This window comes from Actinia tenebrosa, unplaced genomic scaffold (assembly GCF_029948245.1).
Source record: "Actinia tenebrosa isolate PJP-AT-01 unplaced genomic scaffold, QUT_ActTen_1.0 PGA_scaffold3__52_contigs__length_22856419, whole genome shotgun sequence".
NCBI classification, from domain to species: Eukaryota; Metazoa; Cnidaria; class Anthozoa; order Actiniaria; family Actiniidae; genus Actinia; species Actinia tenebrosa.
The window spans coordinates 20736601-20763458 of NW_028292580.1; the positions used below are offsets into that span (position 1 = coordinate 20736601).

Below are 26858 nucleotides of genomic sequence, written 5' to 3' on the forward strand. Positions count from 1 at the left end.
ATCCGGATATTCAATATCCCAGTCACATCGAAGACAAACAAAAATATATTTTTCATTTGCAAGAGTAAGGCGATAGGGGGTGGGGGTGGGGGTGGGGGGTTATAACGGGGCCTACATAATGTAGTAACGAGAGTTAGTAGCCCTGGAGCTTGACTCATAGATCACATTTGTCAAAATTATATCCTTTAGTAACAAGCAAATACCTCTTCTTAAGATCTTGATTTATTTTCTAAAAATGTACATCTAACATTTCATATGATATTATGTATGCCATTAGGAATGGAAGAACAGAGTTGTGATTATTATAAATATATTAGTTCATATTTTATGTTCATTTTGGTCAATTGTAACCGAACTGATAAGGCGCTGCAAGAATTGGTAAACATAGCTGTATTACTTAGGCATTTATAGTTATAAGTATAGTACTCCATTGGAGAAAGGACTTGAGAAAGAAGAAGGGGATGAGAAACTTAAAAAGGCGCTGTTATACGCCCTTACCAATTATGTGTAGCAAATAACTTTGTACGAGTAAGGCTCAGGTCAAACGTTGATTTTCACATAAGCCGCGCATTCAAATCATTTCCCACCGTTGTGCGGAAAAGTGGTCGAATTTACCAAAATCAAAAGTATGAATGCAGGTTTGTTTTCAAAATATAAACCTAAGGTTTTTTGTTCGAAAAATGGTCTTTTTCTGCATCCGCGACAATAATCAGATTTACATGAAAGCTAGTTATGTCAAATTAGATTGGCTAAAATTAATGTATGCATGTGTGCATGAGGTCATACGACGTCTGATATAATATGCTATCCAAAACTATCTATCAACAAGTGCCTTTTCAAATCGCTGCCATACAAAATACTGGCAAACTGATTGATTTGATTAAAAAGCTGTTTGTGACCAACATAATGAGGAAAACGAAAATATGTATATTAGGGGTTATTCTAAGATATGCAATAGACAAAGGGTCACGTGGTCAATTTCTCGCCCAAATAAAAGTTAATAAACTAGTCGAAAAATAAAAATGCATCCTAAAAATATTTAAAAATACAAGGCATTTTAGTATATGTTTTTGATTGGCGGAATTAAACACCCAGACGTCAATTAATCTTAGCCATTCTGTTACATACAGCTATTTCAGAAGGGGTTTGAAGGAGAGAAAGGGCGAATGATGATCGGTGATTGCACGACCGAAAGGAACTGTGGGTATATCTAAACACAATTAATGGAGATTTTTTAAATGCTTTCGTCGACTACAAACAACAATAATTTTCTCAACACTAACCTTTGTATTAATGAGTAATAAGAAACAACATTCATTCCAGCTATTCTTAGATCTTGGATGACTTGTTTCCTATCTCCGTATGCCCCTTCAATGTCGGTTTTTTGTTATATAAACTTATTTCAATAAAGTTAGTCACCAAAAACCTAGAAAGCTGAGATCACTGAGCATCATAGGAAACTTTTCATATCAAAAAAGCATATATATACAAAGCTTTATTAATACAAACTGCAGCTCGATGATGCTCAGAAGAGGTGAGACTATAACCGGTAAAAGATTCGTAAGTCTATAAACAGTTATCAAGCGATTGAACATGTAAAATGAATCTACCCATAATCCTTGTCGGCCTCAGCTTTATAGCTTCTCAGTTGACTAACTTTATTGAAATAAGTGTATTTCATTCAGGCCAAAAGGCGGGGAAATCACGTGACTCTCGTAAATAGAGAGTTTTCGTTATGCTGTAAGATTATCTAAATGCGTTTCTCTTTGCGAAGCCAAACTATTCACTTAATGTATAAGAATATCAACAGTATTACCTCAAATACTAGTGATTCCATCTAAGCCGTGAAGCTTGCAATAATCAAGACGTAGCCTTTTACTAGACTTTTTCAGGAGTTGAATGGAATGCCTCCCTAGTACTTGAAGCAATTTTCAATCATGTGATGATAATTCGCTGAATTGCGCATGCGTCATCTTTTTCCAGTATGATAAAAGTAAAAAGTATTCATTTTCAAAACTAAAAGTAATTTTGATTCCATTTTTTAAAATGTTAGTCGCGTCGATAGCCTTTCTCAATCTTTAATAACCGTTATACGATGTGTATATGTCCGGGTCTTGGAATATTTTATACAGCAGTCCAATATATATCGGAGAATAAGAACTGATTTACGTAATACATCCTGGAAATTTTTTAACAATAAGACGGCGTGTTTTACTGGCTCTTGATTATAGTATATTACATGTTGAGCTCCGCGGAGGAGTTGATACTGAGCCATTCGACATATGCTTTGAGTGTGATTGATTTTTCGAGATTTCTTCGACGATTTTAGCAACTTTGACCACGGCTTTAGCAGCAGCATCGCTATTACCGTCCACAACAGCCTGAGCGACTTCAGCAGCTGCAGCAGCCGCTTTCACTGCTTCAGGAGAATTGTCCGCTTTTGAAATATGCTGCGCCGTCGCTCCAGCAACAGCGGCTGCAACTGCACTAGCTGCCATGCGCTGGACCTGAGTCTCTTCGCTTTCTTCGGGCTCCACAATGTCGGCTATGTGAGGCTTCGAGAAGCTTAATATTTCAGCCCGTTTTTCTAGTTCCTTGGATTTCTCGTGATTTATTAAGCTTGTCTTTCTGGTGTCTTCTTTATGATTTGTAGGCGAAGACTGTCGATGAAGAATTCTAAGATTGCTCTCGTTTTGAATATGGAAGGTGTTATCGGGGCTAACTGGAGGCTCCGGTGGGTGTATATCTCCTGTACCGTATAATATACCGTTACACTGCGTGACAAGCTTTGTTAGTTGTGCTTGGTCGTACTGGTGTGAAAGCGCTTCACCAAAACCAGCGTCAAAATCCAAACAGATCGCGTGACTCTTAAGTTTAGTTTCAAGCTCGTTGTCGACGGGCCAGCTGGTCTTGTCGAACAGTAACGCAATTACTGGCTTGTGATTCTCAAGAGCAAGATTGATGTCCTGCTGGGCACGTGACCATTTCAAGTAACTGGGGACAAACAAAAAGAAGCTCAACATTAGGGGTACACTTTTACGTTTACATGGTTTTCCCATAGTTGAAAGATTGCAATACGGCTACTGGAAAAAAAGAGGAGCACGGAGGGGGGGGGCGGGAAAGCGAAGAGAAAAAAAAGAGAAGAAAACTGAGAAGACAAAAAAAAAAAAGACAACACAAGACAGGAGAATACATTAAAGAAGACAAGTCTGGAAGACAACAGAAGAGAAAACAAGATATTACAAAAGGAAGGGAAGGGAAGACAAAATGAGAAGACAAGAAAAAACATGACCAGACAAGAGAAAAGTCTGGAAGAATAGAGAATAGAAGAGAAAACAAGATATTAGAGAAGGGAAGGGAAGGGAAGGGAAGGAAAGGGAAGGAAAGAATAAAAAACAAGGCAAAAACAAGACTGAGATGAAAAAAGAAGAGAAGAGAAAAAAGAAAGAAGAGAGGAAAGGAAAGGAAAGGAAAGGAAAGGAAAGGAAAGGAAAGGAAGAACAAAATATTAAATAAATAGCGAAAGAAAGAAACATGGCAAAGATGACAAGGAATGAAAAGTCCAGCGTAAATTCAATATGAAAAAACGTCAAACAAGTCCTATTCCTATCTTTACATCCTACTATCAAAACATGTCCTTTACAAATGGAAAACTAATGCCTGTTCTACGTCTACTTTTGAATGATGCAATCAGAAAGAAAGGAAACAATATGTCACGATGTTAATCACGAGCGTTTATACTGGCAAAACAAAGTTCGAAATGTCACGTACTAAAAAGTCTATGTATCAACATGGTTAAGTATGAGACGTAGACGATGCTATCAATCACATCATACTACAGAAAAACATCCTGAAAAGGACTGCGCTTCGTGACTTTAGAGTCAAGTATTATGCATAACAGTCTTTAAAGAACAATTTGCTGAGTCAGCCATTTAAAGCCCCGTTTACACTAGCGATTTTTGCGGCGATTTTTGCTGCGACTTTTCTGCGATTTTGTCCATAATAAATAATGGTAGAGAATTTACTTGTAAATAATTTTTCAGGATACCAAGATTTTCATAGACGAATGTCTCTTTTGAAGGATGAGACAAAAGATTTCATATTTCCGAAAATTGCCATAAAAATCGCAGCAAAAATCGCTGCAAAAATCGCCAGTGTATACGGGGCTTAAGGTTTTCAATCAACTTAAATAATGGCGTCCTAGTTTGACTCAAATACAAATAAATAATGGCCTTGATCGAGAGAAAATAAGATTGATTGATAACTAATTACTCGGAAAATCTAAGATGGTGGTTCATGGAAATAAAGTTCAAGCATACTTATGAGAGGCCAAGACGCCACAAGTATCATCGGAAACGAAGCAGTCTCTTGTAGTTAAAAGAATCAAAAGCTCGGGTAGTTTTTTTTAAAGATAACTTATAGCTAAAAGACATTAAAAAATGTTCTTTGGACAATGTTCTGTGAAATGTTGCTAAAATTTATAATATATAAAGTTAAAAGTTAGTGCTTTAGATGATATTTATGGAGCCCCAATTATGGAACTCTCTCCCAGACCATATTCAAAGAGAAGAAAATGTGCCGGGCAGGATTCCAAACCAAGCTTAAGACATTTTTATTTAAGAAATATTTTAGTTGAATAAGTTACGCAATGTATATAACTGTGTTTAGACTGGATAAAAGGGTAAATTTTATACCGTGAAAAGACGAAAAAAACTTACTGACGTTTAGGAAGCTAGTCCTTTCTTCCTTTCTACCGCCTCTTCCTCTTTTACTCCGACGAAGGACTAGCGTTCGAAACGTCAGTAAGTTTTTTCATCTTTTCACGGTGTAAAATTTACCCTTTTATCATTACTGTTTCATTAGAAAGACCGATGCAGCTCACACTAGTTTTTAGCTAGTTATCTCTTCTTGTATTTAGACTGTCACTCATGTAAGGCGCATTGAGGCTAGAAATGCGCCCACAAGCATCTACATCTTATTATTCCTATTACATTAAAAGATGGCACTCGTTTATAAACTATACTTTCATCATTAAACATTTAACATTAATTTTTTTTTTAATTTAAATTACTACTGCGAATAGATTGCTGGTTTCTTTTAACTCCAAATATAATTGTTAAAACATCTTGAACAAGTAGCTTTGTGTTCTTATTAGTTTGCGTTCTATTTCTTGCCCACGATATAGCAGGAAATGTTCATGATATAACGTGTGTAAGTTACGAAACGAAGATATATTAATAAACTAACTCTATTTTCAGCACAACATCGACAAATTTGTAAACAAAGCTATATATAATTTTGTTTTCTTTTCTATTTGAAAGAAAACAGGAAAATTCAGGAACATCGGATGTAAAATCAAGAAGCATTTAGTACCGGCCGGCTTGAAATTATATATTGACCTATATTTTTAGAAATTTTTTGCCCATTGTATTTTCTATTGAATCACATTTTGCCTTGGTCTTACTACATAAACAAGTTATATGGTAATTTTTGGAGTTTGCATATTGACAGCGTTTGAGATGGAAACTTTGTATTTGAAAACACTTTCAATGGTTGATGAATATTGTGACAACTGATGTAAATAAATTACAAACGATATCCAGAAAATTCTTTAAAACACCGTTTTCTTTCATCTAAATTGAAAATACTACATTTAAATTTATTTTACATTTATTTTATTCATTTATTTTATTTTATTTTTTAAATTATAAATTGTGGACTGACCTAAAATTTCAATGTCGACTATAATATTCGTTAAGATTTTAGAGTTAAATTGAAACTATATGAATGGCTTAGTTCGTATATATTTTTTTTTTTTGTACTTTAACGGTAACTCAAATGTATTTTTTCGTATATGAATGAATTTTAGCGTATGTGAATGGATCAAAATGGTGTTTACGAATTTGGTAAAAACAAATTTAACTCATATTCTTTTTCTTTTTCTTTTTCTTCTTTTTCTTCTTTTCCACGAGATTTAGTGTACTTCTCTGTCGGACGATTCACTATTGGCATACAGAATCTCTCTTTACATCAGAAAAAACTTCGAAACTATAAAACGAATTACTGAATTGCAGCTTGGACTGGACTGACGACTAAAAGTTAAGTGTGATTATTCAAGTAATCCATATACTTTGATAAGCATGCTCGAAAGAAAGGAAACTGAAAAAGATAAATTCATAAAACTAAACAGTTAATACCATCAATAGCTTGAGAGAAATCAAAATATATTTTGCTTTTCAGTTCTTGTTTCTATATTTCTCATTCCAATTTTGAGATTGCGATTAGCTTTTTGGAATATGTCTCGGCTATCTGATAAATATAATCCCGTTAAGATGAAAACGGCTCCAGGGTTCTCTTTTATCGATCAAAAACTAAAAATTAAAGAAACCTTTAGTAGGAATCCACGTTAGATTACGAATAATTATTACGTTCATTTGATACTTTGAATCTTTTTGCACTTTTACAAAGACCTGTCCACACTTCTCTTCGATCAAACCGACCTGGGTTTATTGAAATAAAGAAACTCTTGGGGTAAAATTTAAAAAAAGACTGGAAAAAATCCTGACTTGTTTACCTTAGGGCTGGTTTATCGATGCTAGGTTTTCTCCTTTGCGGACAAGTCCAGTTCACAGCGTTCAAATTTCCTTGATATTCAGGTGAAACTCCTCATAGACTTGTAGTTATCTTCGTTATAAATATTCCAATCGGTTTGTTTATTATCTTGGATACAGCGCTCTAATGCCTGTTTCTATGCGACAATAAATCTTCGGCTGCGAAACAGCTGAAAAACTAAGAATGACGTCACAAAGGAGGCGTGTCATTCGAAGTGATTGGCAGCTTTCAAGGACCTTAATTACGCTGATGACAGCTCTGATGAAAGCGCTTTCAAGCTCAAATGTTTTAAATCAAGGGAAATTGTGGGTTAAAGGAAAAAAAGAGGAGGAATAAAAAGCCATTAGTAGAAAGATTTAAAAGCTCCAAGTGAATCGACCTTATCTGGAAGCGCGCGGAGAGTTAATTTCGCAATAAAGCTGTCGGAAAAGTGTAGACTTGTGGGCTTCTAATAAAATTTCATGCGATACCATAAAAACAAATACTTATTCTAGTAAGCAAAATTAATTTTGTTCAGGGGAACTTTATACAGGAGAAAAGTAGGAAATTTTTTTGAAGAAACCTGTTTAACTTTCCGATTACATAACAATGATATGATGAAATGTAAAATTGATAAATTTACTAAATTTGTGAAGAACATGTGAAATTTGTGAGAAACACTGAATAAAACGCAAAAATGGAACGATATATAAGCAAAGATAGTCACTCTGTTGAGAAACGCAGCTAAGAATGAGTATTTGAATAGAAGTGTCAAACGCATCAACGGCGCGATTAAAACATCTCAAAATAAGAATAAAAATTTTCAAAAATTTGGAAAAATATATACATTGAATATATAAATCAGGAACTATACAAAAGCCTTTTTTTTTTAATATGTTTGCAAACTATCTGAAGATAACATGTAATTTGTAGCCGAGTATTTGCCATGGTTTTAAGGTCTTAGAAACTCCGTTTCACACGCTTACAGCTGTAATGAAATTTTGCACAGATGTTTCAGACGAGTCGGCTGCAAGGCTTAAATATTCGAGACTCATATAAGAGAAAAAAATATGTCAAATATTTTGACAGAAGAAATTAGAACAGATAATGAAAAAAAATAAACAAGAAAAATTGGATTTTCGAAATTGATGATAGGACTTTTTGATGTGATATTAATTGACATTGGTTTGTTCAAATGTGCAGTGTACTAACTACAAAGGTTTTGTATTCCAAAAGCCTCAGGTGTTTTTATGGATTAGTTGGAAGTTCGCTGCCAGTTAGGCAAGAGGTACCGGTCACTACTCTTGCAATACGCTTGCACGCTAATTTTTAATTTGATCTTTTCTTTTAAACATTGCGTGCGTCTTTACACGAGACGATTTTTTGCGCAACACTATTGCGCTAAAAGTGGGGCCTCTTGTAAAATGGCGCGCGCAGCAAAACAAAATCGATGGCAGCAAAGTTGTGAGTTTTGAAGGTCGTTTACGAACCAGCAAAATACCGCAACAAAATATTGTTAAAACTTATAACCGTACAAGTTACACGCGAGAAAATCGAGGTTGCGAATCGTGTCACTTCACCTTTGTGGGCTGCAACGGTTTTCGCAAATATCTTTCTTGAACACGAACCAAAAATGAGCTTGATTGCCTTGACATTCGATCAAAAACGCTACCGGAAATCTAGTATACGTGTATATCCTCAAAAAGCTGACACCGAAAACAATTATGTATATTAACTAAATTGATTCTTGTGCTTTATGTGCTGCAAGTAGGGTAGTTAAGAAAAATGTTTGTCATACATACTTAATCTTCTTACTCTCAGCCTATCCAGTCTCACTGTTAACATGCCCTTGCATACCGTGAGAAGACGTCACCAATTTGTTTGCAGCAAATATAGAACTCTTTGCTTACGACAAAGGCCAATATTCAGATTCGTTTCGATAGAAAAAAGCTGAGCTTCTCAAAAAAATTAATCCTAAGTGTAGGAAGTCGTGAAACTGAAAGCTTAAAGAAGAAGCCCAAAAAAGGAACAAAGATTCAGCTTTTTTACTGAAGTTCAAACTAAAATTTTACGGCACAAAAAAGAAACTTAAGTGGACAAAATGTAAAGCAATCTAATTCAATGTCAAGTGATGGATGCAGGAAAACATAAATCAAATATTTGAAGGACTGAATATCGATCAAGTGATTTGAATTTGTGAACTTCATAATTTATAATTTTGTTCACTTAATTCTAACTATGATTCGATCCAGTGTGACCGCCATGTTGATTTGTGACAACGTCAAAACCAAATGAAAATTTATGATCCTGCATAAAACAATAAAGATACACCCCTTTTCAAAAACCGTTGTCGGTCGGAGATTGGAAACCAGAGACCGATTTGAATTGTGGGAGACTGAATGTTTATTGTATAAAATCACGCGAAGGTGGCATATTAAGATATTAACTTTTTTGCTATTCTCTTGACGTTTTTTGAAATAGGTAGGTATTCTATTCTTTGACCTTAAGATTGACTTCAACTTTGGTTTATTTATTCTACAAAACACACGCCGCCATTTGGAAAATTGAAATAAGTGGCCGCAAGGCAGTCTGGGTTACTAATAGCCTTTATCAAAAACCTTCGAATTTTCCCTTGCTTTTTCAATAGTAAAGTTTTATTCATCGCAACCTTACTGAAATGAGTTCGCAAAATGAAAACAAGGGAATGTACGTGGGTGATTATAAATGAGCTTATTGAATGAATATTGATCAGCCGAATGAGGTGGTGGTCTGGCCTACTTCAAGGCAGGTGATCAGACAATCTAGAATATTATCTGTCTAATGCAAGCATCAGGGATAGAGCACCTTGTAATAATTGAATATATTGGCATACCCTCAAGGTCTCAGTCAATAACGAGTCGGGTTTGTTATCATTTGGTTGAACTATAACGACAAACCAATGATTGAATAAAACAATTTCATATGGCTGTGCAAAACGCACTGGCGGTGCCATCATGTGATACACATGCCTTACCCTGACCGTGACCCAAGAATTTTTTAACTGAATAGGGATCTCGCAAGCTGTACAGTCTGTTCATGATTGGTTCAAATTATGTCATCTATTTCGTACTCTGACAGTACAATTTGTTCTTCAGTTTCATAATTCTCCTCGTATACCATCATAGCCATACACTTTTCTTAGTTTGCAACCTTATTAGCCATTCCTAGGTTGAGAAAAAAAACTGGGTCGAGTTAGCACTCATGCGCGTAGTATAAGGCTAGAAAATGATGGATTAATGAAGACCTAGGTACCTCAAAACAGCGGTGAGCGAGGTTTAAAGCAGCGAGAACACCTTTCAGTCTCATAAGCCTCTGGCTGATTTTCGCGGAACAAATTTACAGCCTAGAATTACTTTGTCTGAGACTCTGCAGCCGTGATCAGTACTCGTAAAATAAAAACAACATATATTTTATTTATCCTACGCTTAGAGCATTGACCATTTATTAGCCCCCTGAGCGACTGACTGATGACTGAAGGCGGCTGTTGAAGAGAATTCCGGAAAGAAACGATCTAGCTTAAATGATTGCCGTAGGGTTAATAATAATAACTGAAAAAAACTCAGAGACGAATAATGACTAAAATCAATACTTGTCTATTAACAACATGTAGTGGTATCGCGTATGGGGTAAACTTCACAGAAGAGCCCCCTTACCGAGCATCATGGTTATAAAATCCCGTAGTAATCCATCGAACAAAACCTTCGAATCCAATCAAATGATAGAATTCGATTGTAATTGGCAATCAAATGAAATCGAATTCGCATAAAAATTGGAGCCAATCAAACACAATCGAAGTTTCGATTACGATCGATTGTAATTTAAGACCGATTGGAGTCAATCGAACACAACCGCACATTCGCTTACGTTCGAATGAAATCGAATGCAATCGAGTTCACAATTTTTTTAGCATTCGATTTCGTTCGATGGCCGAATGCAATTGAATACAATCATGTGGTACTCGATTTTCAAATCATTCGATTGATTACACCGGGTAAAACATATTAAGAAAAAAAACCTCGTAAAAAACAACAAGCACAACGAGTCAGAAAAAATGAGGCAGACGGAGACGCGGAAAGGGCAAAAGGACAAATTTTATAGAAATACTTATAAGCGTTGGAGATAAAACTATGGAAGTCTAGCTCAGTAGGCCTGAAGTCTAAACGACGCTTTATGTCTGTTATTATGCATAATTGCGCATTTGACGTCAATCTAAAGTAGCTTAATTCATTACCGGCCAATTTTTGTATTAATTTTAATCCATTGAAATCTCATTCGGCTTTCTCGACTTGGAAATAAACTTGCGACTTAGCAGTTTTTATAGTCACTCTGTCAAAGCAGCTTCAAAACAACGAGAGGACAATGCATTTTGGTTCTGCGGATACTTTTTATTTCACAGCACCAAACTAAGAAAAGTTAGTTAGTCCTCGTGTTGCAGTAGCGTCACTGGCTTATGTATTTGCAATGATGAAGTATAACGAAAGCTGCCTTATTGCCCTCCTATTGAATTAAGTTTATACAATGATTTGCTTCACAATAGTGTCCATCACACTTTTTTTCTACACGCTAATTATGTTGTAGCTCATATTGTTCCTGGATTTAACTAACTTTAACCCTTAAAATCATAGTTAACTATGTTCAAATGTAAGCTAGAAAAGCTATTAGTGGAAAAATACAAAACCATTTTTTGTCAATATAATTCGAAATTCAAAGGTATAAAAAACTGAGGTAAAAAAAATAACAAGAAAAACTGTAAGAAATGAACCGAGTGTAGCGGATGACGAAAATTAGAGAGAGAGCGGGTGTCGGACGAGCGCGCAAAGCTTGAAATCAAATTTAGATATGGTGGAAATAATCGATGTTGATACTTCAGTCATAACATTTTTTCATGACATGACATTCAATTGGAAATATGCAGTAATGCTAGCAACAAAAGTATCAAAAAAAAAAAAAAAAAACCCAAAACATAGTCTAAAGACAATGTTTATGTCATCCAAACAAAACAAGTCTTCCCTAACTACAGTAGCGTATCAACACAAACATCCTAAGCAAATACTCGCAATTATTATCTGCAGTAATTGCTGACATTTTCCTCTTTTATTGTAAAGAGTAAACAGAAACCAAACTGAAAATTTAATCAATCCAGACCTTTCTCGGGAAAATATGCCAACATCGACTATAAAGCCACATGTACTTGTGAGTTAATAAGTACTGAATATTACAAACGAGTAACTCTATTCGGCCTTTGGCACATGAAACAGCTGGCTAAAACGCTTCGAAACATGTACTCAAATCCAGACACGATTTTTTCCCCAAAGCGAATAAAACATAAATTCTGTGTGTAGAACTGAAGACTGAGAATATCGGCACTAAGCCAAAATGTTACTGAACTTTCAACGCTAGATTCACTCAAAATTTTAGCTCAAATTAATGTCTCTACTCTACGAATTATAGTATTTAAATTCTATACGAATAAAGTACCTACCAGAGGGCGAAATAACTGTTATTTTTCAAACGCAAAAGACCCAGGTAGAATGTGAATCAATCCACTGAAGAAGACGCGAAAGGCAACTCCAAGCAAGAAATAAGATACGGTAATTTTTGACATCATTTTTGCAACATCCGCCTACAAACGCTAGCCAATCAGCGTCGTTTGGAAATGACCCCCTGGGATTCTAAGTTAATAGAAAATGTGTCTGTAGTAATTCATCTAAAATTTTCAGTTTACCATGAACATTTGGTATGGCGATTATTTTTACTTCCTTTTGAGGGGTTTCGCATAAATGTTATCACTGGCAGACAACGGTGATAAGTTTTTAATTCAAAACTAAAACAAAAGTAGTAAACCGGTTTTTAAAAGCATTTATCTAAGGTCACTAAATATCTAAAATATAAATATATTATTTAATAAATAAAATGGTTTCCGATCTATTTGGTTCGCCGTGTAGTACTTAATAAAATTATAGGCAATAGAAAAATATATATAGTAAAGTTTTTACGGCTTTTACGCGTAGAAATAATAGCTTATTATAAAGATTTTAGGCCGGAATTTTAGTATAGTGCAAAACATATACCCGAAAATAGCGAAGACTAATTATTACAAAACATTAGTACAAAAATTTGAAACAATTGGGAAAAAATAGATGTACTTAGTGGTATTTAGTTTTTGTGCTATTTCACGAAAAAAATATAGTCAAGTTGCACTCTATTCAAATCCAGAAACAGAAAAACAGCATAATAAAAGATTTGTCTGTGTTTTCTCTAAGAAACCGTTTGTTAAATAAAACACCGATGAGATAATCCTTTAAGCTTAGCAAAACCGATTCAATATTATGAATAAATCTATATGTTTGCTGTTGCTAAGGAAACATTTACCTAAAGATAACCACTAGCGGCAACAGAAGGGTAAGGAAACAAATTTGTAGGAGTTTTTTTTAAGTCTCTCGTCAATTAATGTTCAATTGATGTTTGTTCTGAAGCTAAAGGAAGGTTATTGATTTGGTTTTTGTTAGTGAAGGAAGGGGGCCGGCAAGCAACACAACAGCTGTCCTTGAGCCCCCAGATTATTAATATTGTAAGATGTACCTCTTAGCTTAGAAAAGGGAGTAGAATGATCATATAATTCGATAAAGTGACAGAAGATCATCGTCTTATGATATATTGATGTGAAATCATATCTTTCTCTATGTATTTTTTCCATGGGATCGTAATTTAGAGGAATAGAAAAAGAAAGAGGGGAAAAAACGCATAAAATGTCCATCCCCATCCTCTTTTGCCCCCCCCCCCCCCCCCTTCCACACACACTCTCTCTCTCTCTCTCTCTCTCTCTCTCTCTCCCTCCACATAGATGTTTTTTAAACAAGGAAGTCGAGTTTCGTCCTTTCAAAACAAATACCTAGCATTGTGCCCCCCACGTGCTCCACACACGTCCTTCGTATGATGTCCTCATTACACAGTAGTTTGGCATGCGTGCAATAATGATGATTATAAACCAATTTAAAATGTTCTAAATAATAAACCCCAGGATTATTGCCTGGTACTTACTCAGGAGTAACAAATGCCAGCAACAACGAGGATCCCATAATGCTTTGCCGTCGTTTCTCTGTCAATTCTTGGCCTTGACCAACCAGTGTCCATTCTCCTACACAATTGAATCCTGAATGCTCGAGGCTCACACGAAGTAGTTTTACCTCATCTTGGTGGTCGCTTTGGTAACTGATGAACAGTGTGGATTTCTCTTTAAAGGAAAAATGCATGACGTCAGATTATTCGTATCAAATGTTAACGAATGTGTGAATGAGGAAAAGCAAGGTAGAAAAGATGGAATAAAAGGATGGGATTCATAGATGGGTAAGAGGGATGTATGAAACTCAAAGAAAGGCAGGAATGTGTGACAAAAGGATGGGAAGATTGAAGAGAGGAGGGCATGAGGGAAGGAGGGATGAGAGGATGGGAAAAATAGATGGGTGAAAGGGAAGTATGAATGTGGAGGGAGAGATGTGTAAAAGGATAAGGATGGGTAGATGGATTGAAGAGAGGAGGTAAGGTTGGATGAGATGGGATAGATAAATAGATTGGTTAGAGGGATGTATGAATATAGACTGATATATGAAAGGGATAGATGGGTCAGTGGAAATAGAGAGAGGGAGGAAACAAAAAAGCAAAAGAGTAAATAAAGATGAAAAATAGAAGTACACAAGACTTACTTGCAATAGTTGCCAGCCAGGTGCTCGTATCGGAAGGAATCTGTGTATGTTCTTCTGCATCGAGCCCTAATACATTTAACACATAAACCAGATTAGCCTACGCAGCAAGTGGTTTTTCGGGATACGTTTGTTCGGTCGGTTTGGTTATGGTCTCTTTCGTTATGGCCGCGTAAAAACAGGGGCGAGAGCAAAAAATTTAAAAATTTGCGTTACATCTTATGTTCTTACATCTCAAAGACCAGCTATACGTATGATGATATGCCTATATATCCTTTCTGCAAGTGTGAGTTATGCTTTTACTTTTAAAAATAGGGCATGTTATAATCGTATATATGTACCCAAAACTAACCTCCGGGAGGTAGAAACCACCGATAGTTGGCCAGATGACTCGGTTGGACGTTATAATCCTTGACCAGTTCGAACAACGACTTGTGCTTGGGTCGACTGCATCCATATAAAGGGACCATTATCTAAAACAAGCGATCAGAATTTTAGATTAGAATGTGTTGCTTATTGCCTCTTGCACACCCTGACTCAAGAAAACCCGCTGAAAAGTACAATCAAGTAGAATTAAGAGAGAGACCTCTGCTCACACATGGCACCAGATTTAGATGTCAAAACTGAGACCGCAGAGGTGCGGGAAAGTGCACCACCACAACTCTACTATTCATTTCCAAAGTTAGATTGTTTTTTTTATAGGCATATGGAAGGCTTACCTCCGGGCTGAGTCCAGAGTAGTTTAACAGAAGAGTATCTGTGACGTAAAAAAACTGTGCCAGGATAAACCAAGTCATATTGAGAGCCTGCTTGCTGCCATGCAATATCTTACATCGACCAATCATATCCAAGTATGACCCATCACGTGATATCTTGACCATGACGTCACCAACCTTGAGCACCAGACAACGTTGACAGTAACAGTAGATGTCGCTGCTCATCTTATAATTCCGACAGGCGGCTATTATCAAGGTAGAGCAGTTGGAAGATACTTCATCCGGGAATTTAAATCTCCAGCCTACCTGAATGTGTCCCTCTGGTACACCGCTGGGCCATACTTCTGGTGTCTGTGGACGTCAGAAAAGCGACTTAAAAATCCATTTCCGGTTTAAAAAAATACGTCGAGAGACTAACATGCATGTCTTAAACCCCAGCGAATGAAAAGAAAATGCATTTTAATTGCTATAAGTGCGTACTAAAGTGAAGAAATAGAATTATGTGGAATTTTTTTAATGAAGAAATAGAAAACGCGCGCGCGTGCAGTACGCAGTTATAAAGAACGCGAGGGTTTGCAGAACATTAGAGAAGTGTTAGAAGCACGACGCGTAGTGGAGTGCTTCTCGACACTTCTCGAGTGTTCTGCCAATCCCCAAGTCTTTTAGAACTCTATACAGCACAGCAAGCAAATTTTTTTTATTCCTTTTATAAAATACAAATTACAATAGCCGTTATTTTAGATAGGAATAACGCAACTGAAAGTGCGTGCCCGTGCTATGTGTTCTTATAAAGCACACGCTCCCAACCAATCAGAACACGAGATTTATAACAGTTAAGTTATAAACCTCTATATCGATAGCGTACTAACCTTGGTGTCAGCTGGCAATTTGTTTTGAAGAGGAAGAAAATATCTTTTAAAGACAGAAAGGTTTTTGTAGTAGGCAAGTACCAATTCCACCTCGTAACTACCTTTAGGTGCACCTTCAACAAGCACCCCGATGTTACGACAAAAGGCTAAGATCTTGAGCATCTCTTCTTCTTCCAAGTGCATTGCCTGAATAACGTGTATATAATAATGTATATAATAGTGTATATAATAAATGAATGTCATAGTCATGTTCATGCAGTGTCTGATATCATTCTGGAGGTCCCACGCAGTTTCCCAAGCCAGGACAAAACCACAGTAAGCCCTGCTACATGGTAATACTTGAAGCAAAAAATTGTTTGAAAAAAGTTTTAAGATCGAGGAATGTTACACGGTGACTGCGAGTAACGCAGTTAGCCGTCGGTCTTCGGATATTATGATAGAACTCAAAGATTATATTTAATATTCATTTGTCTCACGATTGTGGCAGTTTGGTTGGACCGCTAAAAAAAGACGTTTCGACTGCTACTGCAAGTTTTCATCAGACGATGGAGGAGACTGGAAGGTCGGGTGTACTTATATACCCTCAGTCTGGTATAGATGGTGTAGACTGGAAGGTGGTGTACTCATATTCCGTCATATAGCGTGTATGATTAATGATTAATTATTTTATTAATTAATTTATGTTTTCTAACCTGAAAACACAGCGGTATAACAGCCTCTCTGATGAGTCCCTTTGACACGATATCATCTATGGCCGAACGTAGTGTCCAGTCATTAGGCTTGGTATTGGTAGGCCAGAATCTTTCGAGGAACCCCGCCTTAATAAACCGTGGTACGAATTCCCGTGGTTCCGTTTCGTTATGCATACATGCCAAACAATCCAATAAGACACTTGGGTTAACACACACTGTTCGAGTTGGGCCAAGATCCTGAGTACGTGCTGGAATTCTGAATACTGTGATACAGCCCTGGAATAAGAGTTGTGAATAAGTATTTCATTTGAACACTGTTCAAAACCGGCCGCAAATCATTTCGCGCCTATAATAGGCAAAAAAAAACCTCGAGAACTGGACAACCCAGGAAGTCCAATAGACCAGTTTCGAATTCCAAATTACCGCTGTGTTCCTTGATCACAGACTCATTTGCACAGGGTTAACCTCGTATCAGTGTTTAAATATTCACAAATACCAACAGAAAAGTAAAGAATGCACAATTTCAACAATACAAACATTTTGAAACTCGACGGACCTTGACTGGAACATGTGAATATTTTGCACAAACTCGAGGCTAACCCTTTGCAAACGAGTCTGTAATCAAGAAACACAGCGGTAATTTGGAATTCGAAAAGGGTCTATTCAAACAGAAAGAAACTTTTTTCCTCCAACCCCAATCCCCCTAGCAATGTTAAATAAACGAATGCTCATATGCAACCAATCGTTAGGCGAAACAACATTGAGGACGGGGAGGGGGTGTTTTAGTATCTGTAAATAAATTTTAGAGAAATTTGATAATTTATCAAGGCAATCAATGGTAGCTTTGAATTTGTTGAGTCAGGGTAAACTTACTCTGCATTCTAATACTGCTGTTGCACTTTGCACTTCTTCTGGATCTGTGATCCCAGACTCCGAAGCCAATTTCAAATACTGATCCCAAGGAATCACAACAATTTTCTCTTGTCTGAGTCTCAGAACCTCTGAGTAAAGGTAAGTCAAGTTGATATTGATCTTTTCCGTCAGGTGTGGAAATAATGATGGATCTAGAAGATGGCGGAAGATTTCATTTTGCACCTCGCTTATTCCCTGTAGAGAAAAAAAATATCAAATTCAGTAAACTGGAAAAATTATCCAAAGTTAAATGGATTTATAGTCAACGAGGTAGGTGCTCCGCATCCGCATCCAGTTAAAATTTTAAAGTGTTGGTATTTTCTGTGGGATAAAAACCAATATCTGGGGAGGGATGTGCTCTCTAAATATAAACAATTTGGCATATCCTTACCTTTCCCTTTATAGAACTGACATACAATACTTTGTCAGGTAATCGCGGTCTGCAATTCAGCAACTGTTCCAATTTTTGTATTCGTGCACAAATAAAGGAGTCTTCTCGTTTGCCTGTTGTCCTTTGAGTAAAAAAAACATACTCTGACTTTTAATTTCTTTATCTTCCTGACATATCTTAGTGATGGAGTATACGAGTACTATGTACTTATTGACTGAGCGGGAGGGCCGTACTGGAAAATATTTGGCTCGAGGTGATGCCGTACAAATGACCGAGAGCAAGAGAATATTAAGTAAGAGAGCACATCTTCCATATATGAGTCTGTAACCATGAAAGTTTTTTGAAAATCTATTTTTAGCTCCGCGCGCAAGGCTAAGGTATTTTTAGCATGCGATTCCTGATTACGAGAGCCAAATATTTTCCCGTACGGCCCGACCTAACTCAGTCAATATACAACAAGCATTTTATCATATGACCCTCACGAAAAATAAAAAATAAAATAAAATAAAGGAAGAAGTAGTAAATAAAATCTAAAAAAGAGAAAGCGCGCGGACTCGAGCAGGGCCGTACGCATTCGTAAGGCCCTGCTCACGCCATTTTCCCGAAGGTTTTTTAAGGTTTTTTTATAGGCGCGCACCTGGGCAGATTCGGGTCATATGATAATAAATTTTATTTAATTTGCCGGAATCGGTACTTACTTTAGTACGTCAAGTTCGGCTCTTACTTCAAGATAATGCTCTTCTTCGGCATTTTTAAGGGTATTTAATACCTGCTTGCTAATCTCCGAAAAGTCTGTACTGGATCCATCGGCATGCGTTCCAACGACTATCAACGGACAACCTGGGGTCTAAATATAAAGAACAAAATGACAATAATAGAAATAAATCATTGGCACTCCTAAAACAAATAGAGTTTCTTGGACTTCGGGAGGGCTTTCGTTAAACGGCTTTTTACGTGAAAAAATAGCTAAACTAACAAGCATCACATACGATTAGGGGGTATATTTTAGCCTCAAATGAAGTGTTTGGAAAAGGAAAAACTCTAAAATATAGAAAACTTTCATTTTGGCGCCAAAGGACGCGTACGCGTTCGTGCTTCCGACCAAATACGCATGCGCTAAACCTCGGACATGCCCTTCAAAAAGTTAGTTGCCATGGCGAGAGCTGTCAATCAGGAAAAAAAGGAAAGCCATTTGTCTGTCCTTGATTTTTTCATTCACTCTTCAACGATAAAGTTTTCAAATAGTTTTTTATTAAGATTTTAGTCTTTATTGTTAAGGAATTAGTTACGGTAAAAAGGATTATTCTCTGGAGGAGGAAGTAGACATGATTTACCTCGAAAAATCGTCCAGCAGGACTTGTCAACAAAACTGATTCATTTGGTTTCAAAAGATGGAAAAAAGAAGGTCCACCCATTCAAAAAGGAATGAAGGTAATATGTATGCTTAATAAGCTTATTTTCTTTTATAAAAACTATTTTTTTAGACAATACTTCCAAGTTACTGCTCGTATAAAACACTCCAGCATGAAGTGAAATGACAGACGGACATTAGTGCACTTATCTTATCTTCCTTTAAAAAAAAAGACTTGCGAAAACGACAGAAGGCTTTTTCTCAACGAAAACTAATATTCTGACTACATGTCAACAAGTGACAATTAAGTTCGCACATTATTCCTAATATATATGCTTCGAAAGTTACTGGATTCCAAAATTAGTTTAGTTCATGAGAATGTCAGTAGACATTAGATACGAAAAAAGAAACCATAGATATCAAAATAATGGCTATAAATGACGAAGACCGGCACAAATAAAAATCGTATTTACGAAAGATTCAATGAATAAGCTTACAATAGAGTATTAACAAAAAAATAGATATCAACATTAAAAAATACTTGCACACACCTTGGTCTGAACCAAGAACAGCCAGTTTGGCATATTTTTGATTTCCATTGGATTGTTTATATCAAACGTTAGGACGTATAGTGTTTGATCTGTAAAAAATAGTGGATGAAGACCTTGGATGCACTGTAAGAAATAAAAATTGCAAAGTGGAATTACAAAATTATACAGTCCATTCTTACATAGAACTGAATAAGTGGTAGAATTGCCGTGCTAGACTGGCAAATTAAATAAAATGTTATTGAAGTGAACTGTATTTTTATTTTCCATTTTATGAATTTGACGTTGAACAACGTTCTTTTTTGGCAGAGCAACATCGTCTTTTATAATTTCTTTTAACATTCCTCTAGATCTTACACCTCAAACTAAGAAAACCGTGAAAATATGTCTCGAATGTTAAACATCGTGTTCTGACCTGAATTACATAGGACAATAATTAGATATGAATTTATTTTTACATGAGATTGGTCAAAACACGTTTCACATTTCAGGCATATTTTAGGTGTTCTCAGTTTTCTTAGTTTTACTGTAAGAATCTTTTAGAGTTTAGTCTTTGTTGTAAGTAATTTAGGTTTCAATAAAAACGCATAAAATAGGTTCAAACCTTTCGGCCTCCACAATCCCAAACTTCTATTGTTAAGTCTTTGCATTCATCATTCACAGGCATTCCAAGCGTGTCTTTGTCTACTGCTTCATCTTTTTATGTTTAAAAAAAATTGCAGGTTAGAATAAACCAAATTGCATAAATAAGAAAAAACGAAATTGAAAGTATTGTTTTCTTAAGAGGAATAAGAAGTAAGATGCCAATTGAAATATTAAATCTCTGAATGAAGAGATAGAGTATTCACTTTAATATCTGTAAGTGCCTAATCGATTAAGGGTAAAATTTATCGTTTTTCTTAGCTTTGACTGGGACATAGATTCATCGTTACTATTGGACACAATTTTTTTTTCTGCGTACCATAAAACAAATAAAGTACATGCAAATAGGGGTTACTTATACACTTTTCTTGCTTATCAATCAAAAGAGACCTACCTTCTTTCCCAGAAAACGGTCTCCATCTAGAAACATTAACCCCTTCTGTACTAGAATCAGCAACAGCCAAAGAAGAACTTACTACACATAGAGATAAGCTACTTTTACCACTTCCCTCATCCCCTATAAATGCCAATCTGCACATACAATGTAGATTACTGTCTTCTAAAAACTGTTTAGTAGCTGAAACTCCTTTCATTGTCACTTCCAATGAAGGACATTTAAGTCCAGTGCAGCCCTCTACGAGAAGTTCTTTTAAAAAAGACAGTTTTACAAAGTCGTAAGGTATGTGTTTTACTGAACAGTGTCGAATATCTATATGTTCAAGATGAAGACAGTTTGTCGAAAGAGCTTCTAATGATTTTTCTGTTATCTTCAGACACCAGCCTAATTTTATAATCTTCAAAGAATGACAATGTTTTGACAATGAAAACACAGATTTGTCGGTCAATTCATTGCAACCACATAAATCTATTGATTGTAGTAATGTACATTTGGAACAAAAGCTTTCAATTTCTTTGTCTTTAAGATTGCAGTATCCAAAATTAATACTTGTCAATTTGGGACATAACTTAGCAATATCATGTAATAATTTATCTGTTATTGCTGGAAGTTCACTTAGGTCAAGGGAGATTAAAGATCCAGAAATATGCTTGATAAATTTTCTTAGTCCATCAGACGTAATATTGTTGAAGCCAGATAGCCCGAAGTGTTCTAAAGATATTTCTCTTGTGTCAATAATTGCAGATAGTAAACCATCATCAATTGTCCATTCTCCATCATTGTCATCAGCATCATCACTTTCACAAGATAAAACTGATAATGACTTTAGCTCATGACACTTCTTTGTCAAGTTTCCAATTCCTACATTTGTTATGTCTTTAAAATTTCCATTAAATGTGACGCAAGACAGTCTGGTACAGTGATCCACAATTTTGTCCAACAATTCATCATTAAAATATTTACAGCTGTTTATAGAAAGTGCAGTCAATTCTGGGTTTATAAGTTCAATAAGAGAGACTATATCATCATAGGTTAATTTTGTGCAGTTTCGTAATTGCAACTTTTCTGATGAAGAATTTTCTTCAAGTAGTTTCTGAAAGAAAAAAAAACATATTCTTATCAATTATCCATAAGGAATTATTTATGACACAACTAAAGGGAAGCACCGGTGGCGTGCGCTGCTAATTCGCCGCCTCTCACTAATGCGGCCCAAGTTCGAGTCCTGCCGATCTCGATGTCGTATGTGAGTAGAGTTGTTTGTTGGTTCTCTCCTGTGCTTCGAGGGTTTTCCTCCGGGTTCTCCGGTTTTCCTCCCTCCTCAAAAATCAACTTCTAAATTCTAATTCAATCTTTGGGCTTTCACTTAGTTTGGAGCCTAGCTCTGTTGTGATTGTCCCATGCTGTGATACAACAGCGAAAAGCTTTGTAGATTTTTTTTTTTTTTTTTAAACTACAGCAAACAACCATAAAAGATACAAAATACATATACTACCAGACAGCCAATATTGTAACAAATTGTATCCTAGCAACAACATTGTTTACTTCAAAACATTGCCTAATTATAGTCATTTAAACCTAAAATTTATAGTCCCTTGTCCAATAATCACCAGAGCAACTTGAATTGAAGTAATAAAAGGAAAATATCCCAAGAAAAAAGAGAATCACATTCTTAAATTTTATGTGCAGTGGTAAATTTATAAATGAACAAAAACAAAAAATATTTCTCTATTAACATTTTATTATCTTGAGCCATAAACATTTGAGAATTTACTATTCAGCTAAGTCACTATTCAGCTATGTACATGCACATGTAATGAACATCAATTTATGGTATGCATTTTTTTTAAAGCTATACATGTAAGTAACTTTCGTCATCATTAACATGAATGCTATCATTAGTAGTTATAGCCAAAGCATCAACATGTTCTTTTTTTAAATCCTTAAATGTTCAATGCGTAGTTCCAGAATTGTATACACCCTGTACCTCCACAAAATTACAGAGTTGGAAGAAAATTGAAATTTATGGGAGAAGTGGGGGGAGGTCTGAAAAAATTTCCTCTGTAGATAGTAGCATAAACTCATGTTGATTGATTATTTCAAAATTTACATTTAGATTGTACAATGATAATATATAAGGCATAAATGTCATACTTGATCAATAACAAAGGAGAATTATGATGATATAAACTTTCTTGAATGCATTTAAGGGAGGTCTCAATGCTTTTACAGTAGAATGTTCAGAAATAATAATACTAGTAATAAATAAAGTACAAAAGAGTAAAATAATTCTTTAGTTAGAAAATAAAAATGTTTTGAGTTCAGGTTTGAAAATGTCAATAAACTTGCATAGTATTGAACAATACAAAAAGGTATATCCATGCTTTCTTCTTTCTTTCTTTTGCCTTTGTTTTGTTTTGCTTTGATTATTTATTTTTTTTGTTATGTTTTTTTTTTTTGCTTTTTTTATGTCCTTTTGTTTTGTTTTGTTTTGTTTCAGTAATAGTATCCAGTGGCTAAATATCAAGAAAGACAAATATATATTTACATAAGGTTAGGTGATAATCAGCTTACTCACAAAACAAACAATCTTCAATTTTGATCAAGTTGCAGATTGGTCAAAATATTATTTATTTTCCAGTTAAGATTGACAGAGTGTGATATTGGTTTGAGCACCTAATTTTTTTAAAGAATTAAAATTTTGTATAAAAGTTACTATACACAATGAGCTGGCATTTCATTTGGCAAATCAGTAGTCTTCAAAGTTAATAGGTTTAATAACAAATAATAAATAATGGGAATTAACAGTGGATTCCACAAAGCGACTCTACTTCCACTGGATTCCAGTTTAAATTGAGGGGTTGATTTTTATGGAGGGGAAAAAACTTGGAAAACAGAGAGAAAACCCCTCAAAGCTCAGGAGAAAATATGTGAGTGCTTTCACCACTAGGCCACTTGTCTTCCCAGATCAGATCAGACCAGATTATCTATTGTGTTAGTTATAAAGGCATGTTATAAAACCATTGTCAAGTTGGACAAATTTCATTTCACAAGAAAATAGATTTTCTGTCACTTTACTGTCAAATATTTTACTTTATAAAATGTATATACCCAAAGCAACACCTGCTTTTTAGCTTTCTGTTTCACAAAGGCTAGAACTTTGAAACAATTTATTACTTTAAAGCGGGAAATATATCATTTAAGTACAACAAAATTGAAGAGTATTTTTACAATTAAAAAGTTAGCTTGTAGTGTTAGCTCGTAAAGAAATTATGCAAATATGGCGGTAATTTGTGAATTGAGAAAAAAAGCATTCATCAGATATTTGATTATACATATAAATTCAACTATTTCATACCCTGGAATCCACAGATTACTAACTTATTCCTGCTCTCAGTAACATGAAAATGATTTTTATAAATATATATGGCTTATATTTTTTTCAACCTAAATATCCCTATGGTTTTAACCCACTAACAGTAGTAAGTTGTTTTTTTGGGAAAATATTAAATATTTGTTTCTTTTTTTTTTTTTTAAATTCAAAACTCAATTAAATCTGGCCAAAATGAATATGTTTTTCCCAACAAGGCACAAAAGAATATAGCAGAATAAAGCAGATGCTGGCGTTTGAGTTTTGCTATGCCATTAAAGCAATTCACCTGTTTCTTTATATTAAAAAGGTTAATGGATTTTAGCAACACCGACGTATGGATTACGACAATACTGAATGTACAAGTAGGATGTAATACTGCATCTTTTGATTTCATTACTAATGTGTAAGTTTGTTTTTATTTCATTTTATCTATTGTTATTTCTCTTTCTCTCTCTCTCTCTTTTCTCTATCATTATTATTAAACTTCCTAAGCCTCTAGAGCATATCTGGATAGGCACCTTATAAATAGCCATTATTATTATTATTTATATGATTTGAAGAAATGACAAAAATGGAACAAACTTCTTGATGGAGCACGTTCCCGTTACTTTTGAATAATATGAATTTTAACAAAAAGATGTATTTGAAAATTCATTTATTTTCTAATTAAAGGAAAGAATGCTGATCTAGCTGTAACACCTTTTGAGTCAACTGTGTTGTAATGGCTTTATGGTCCCATCAATTCATTTTGCACTAAAAGAAATGTAAATCATACCCCATTACTACAGTATATAATCAATCAGGATTTTGATATGGAGAAGTAAGATGAAGGGACGTATTTTCTAAGAAAATATAGCATTTATTTTTGAATTTTGAGTTCATAAACTCTAAACATGTTTCTTCAGGATTAAGCTTAAGAAAACATGGTGATTTTCTAATCAAAACAAACTTAGCCATATTTTTCTAAATGTAATTATACCTCACATAGTGAAATATCTTTTCCTATGATTTCATGACCACAGGAACAGCAGAAATACAAATTATAAGCTGATAATATATACATTGTTCCTATGGGTCAGTCTAGATACCACTCAAAAGTAAACATTCGGGAAGATGAAACACGGGCAACTTTTCCTTTCGTGTAGTAAACAAACAACAACGAATATAAGAAAGTCAAGGGGATTAACGCTAAACCAAGTTTCCGATCCATACAGTAGCTAAGATTTGGTACTTTCATCTAAGTTATAAATATGAGGAATTCCATAAAAAGTACTCGCTGTAGAAAGCAAATACAGCAAAATAAAGTTGGCGTAAGCCTTATTTGTTAGTGGAGTTCGTCATGGTTACGCCAATCGTACACAAAATTGATAATTAAGTTATAGATTTTGGTCTTTTTAGTCGGTGAAGAAATGGTATTAAAAAAAACATTGGTTGATTTATAAACAGCCCCAAGCATTCCTAGTGTCAAGAAGGGATCAAATGAAATTGGAGAAAGTAGGGATTTGGATCTAACGGGGGAAAATCACTATCGCCTCAAATAAGCCCTGCCTCTCCAGAAAGTTAATGGTTCAAAAATCGATCGAAAACCTTTTTAATGGGAATCATTGAAAAGTTCTGAAGCGGTCTGTATACTACTCTAAGTACTTTAATAGTTAGACTAAGCATTTTCCAGCCCGAATTAATAGAGCTGAGGACCGATCGGTACTAACTTGACAGCGATTACGAAAAACAACAGGAGGTTGGCCGAAAAAAAACTCGCAAGAATTAACATTGCGCAGATCGAGAATATTATCGCCGATTTTGACGATAAAACTCGCTCCCGACTGCACCAACTCATCAGCACTACTACATTATAAATAGCAACAAAGGTCGATCCTGGTTAGTAGTGTTCCCTTCCTTTACTCGATCACTATCTCACAATATCTGGACTTTATTTAGCAAAATGTAAACTATAGCAACATGTATTACAGTCGTTTACGCTCACCTTTGCTTCTTCTAAGCTGACATTTTTCTCCAGAATAATCTCCTTTAAACCCATATGTCTTTGGCAAGGTCTACAGAAGACCGTTGTAGATTGAGATTAAGTTTTAGATGTTCCTTTAGAATACGACGAAGCCATACTTCATTTCTATTGCTTCTACTGGCGCTGTTTCCATAGAACTGAGAAGCCAACGAGATGTTTTCCAGCTGGCCCTCTTGAGCATGCGCAAAGGGAGCGCTAGAGAGTACACAGGTAGCCCCTTTTATATTTTTCTTTCGGAAATTTAATTTGACAAAAATTCTTTCACAATCATTTTAAATTTCCTCTTCCATCAGTTTCTATTCATTATTCTTTTTTCGCTTCTTACCGTCAATCTGACCTGGCTTATGCTGAATTGAATTCACGTATTTATCTCATAGATATGGAAATCGGCCAAATAGGTCGACTGACTAACCCAATCTCGCATAAATATGACCCAGAGCCTGCGTTTCTTTCGGCCTACAGCAAAGAACGAGGGCTCTGGCATAATTCATTTTTGGCGCATGCGCAGTTTTCTGAAAGTGAAACATAATCAATGAAAATCATGCTTTCAAACCTGCTTTCAAACAGAGGTCTGTGTTTACTTCCGATGAAATCGAGAACATATTTTTTTAATTTTT

The 26858-nt window shown here is 35.3% G+C and overlaps 1 protein-coding gene across 1 annotated transcript; it reads right to left on the bottom strand.

Annotated features, from left to right (window-relative positions):
* Positions 1-204: 204 nt before the first annotated feature.
* On the bottom strand, positions 205-26415 carry LOC116305141 (uncharacterized). Its single transcript, XM_031714985.2, has 14 exons — positions 26203-26415; positions 20846-21941; positions 20414-20505; positions 19813-19935; positions 18609-18757; positions 17911-18031; positions 17481-17714; positions 16608-16883; positions 15916-16101; positions 15050-15397; positions 14683-14803; positions 14334-14399; positions 13672-13864; positions 205-2994 (listed from the first exon to the last, which is right to left on the bottom strand). Exons 1-14 carry the CDS (start codon positions 26254-26256, stop codon positions 2226-2228), a joined length of 3828 nt encoding a protein of 1275 aa, XP_031570845.1. The 5' UTR covers positions 26257-26415; the 3' UTR covers positions 205-2225.
* Between the last annotated feature and the right edge of the window lie 443 nt (positions 26416-26858).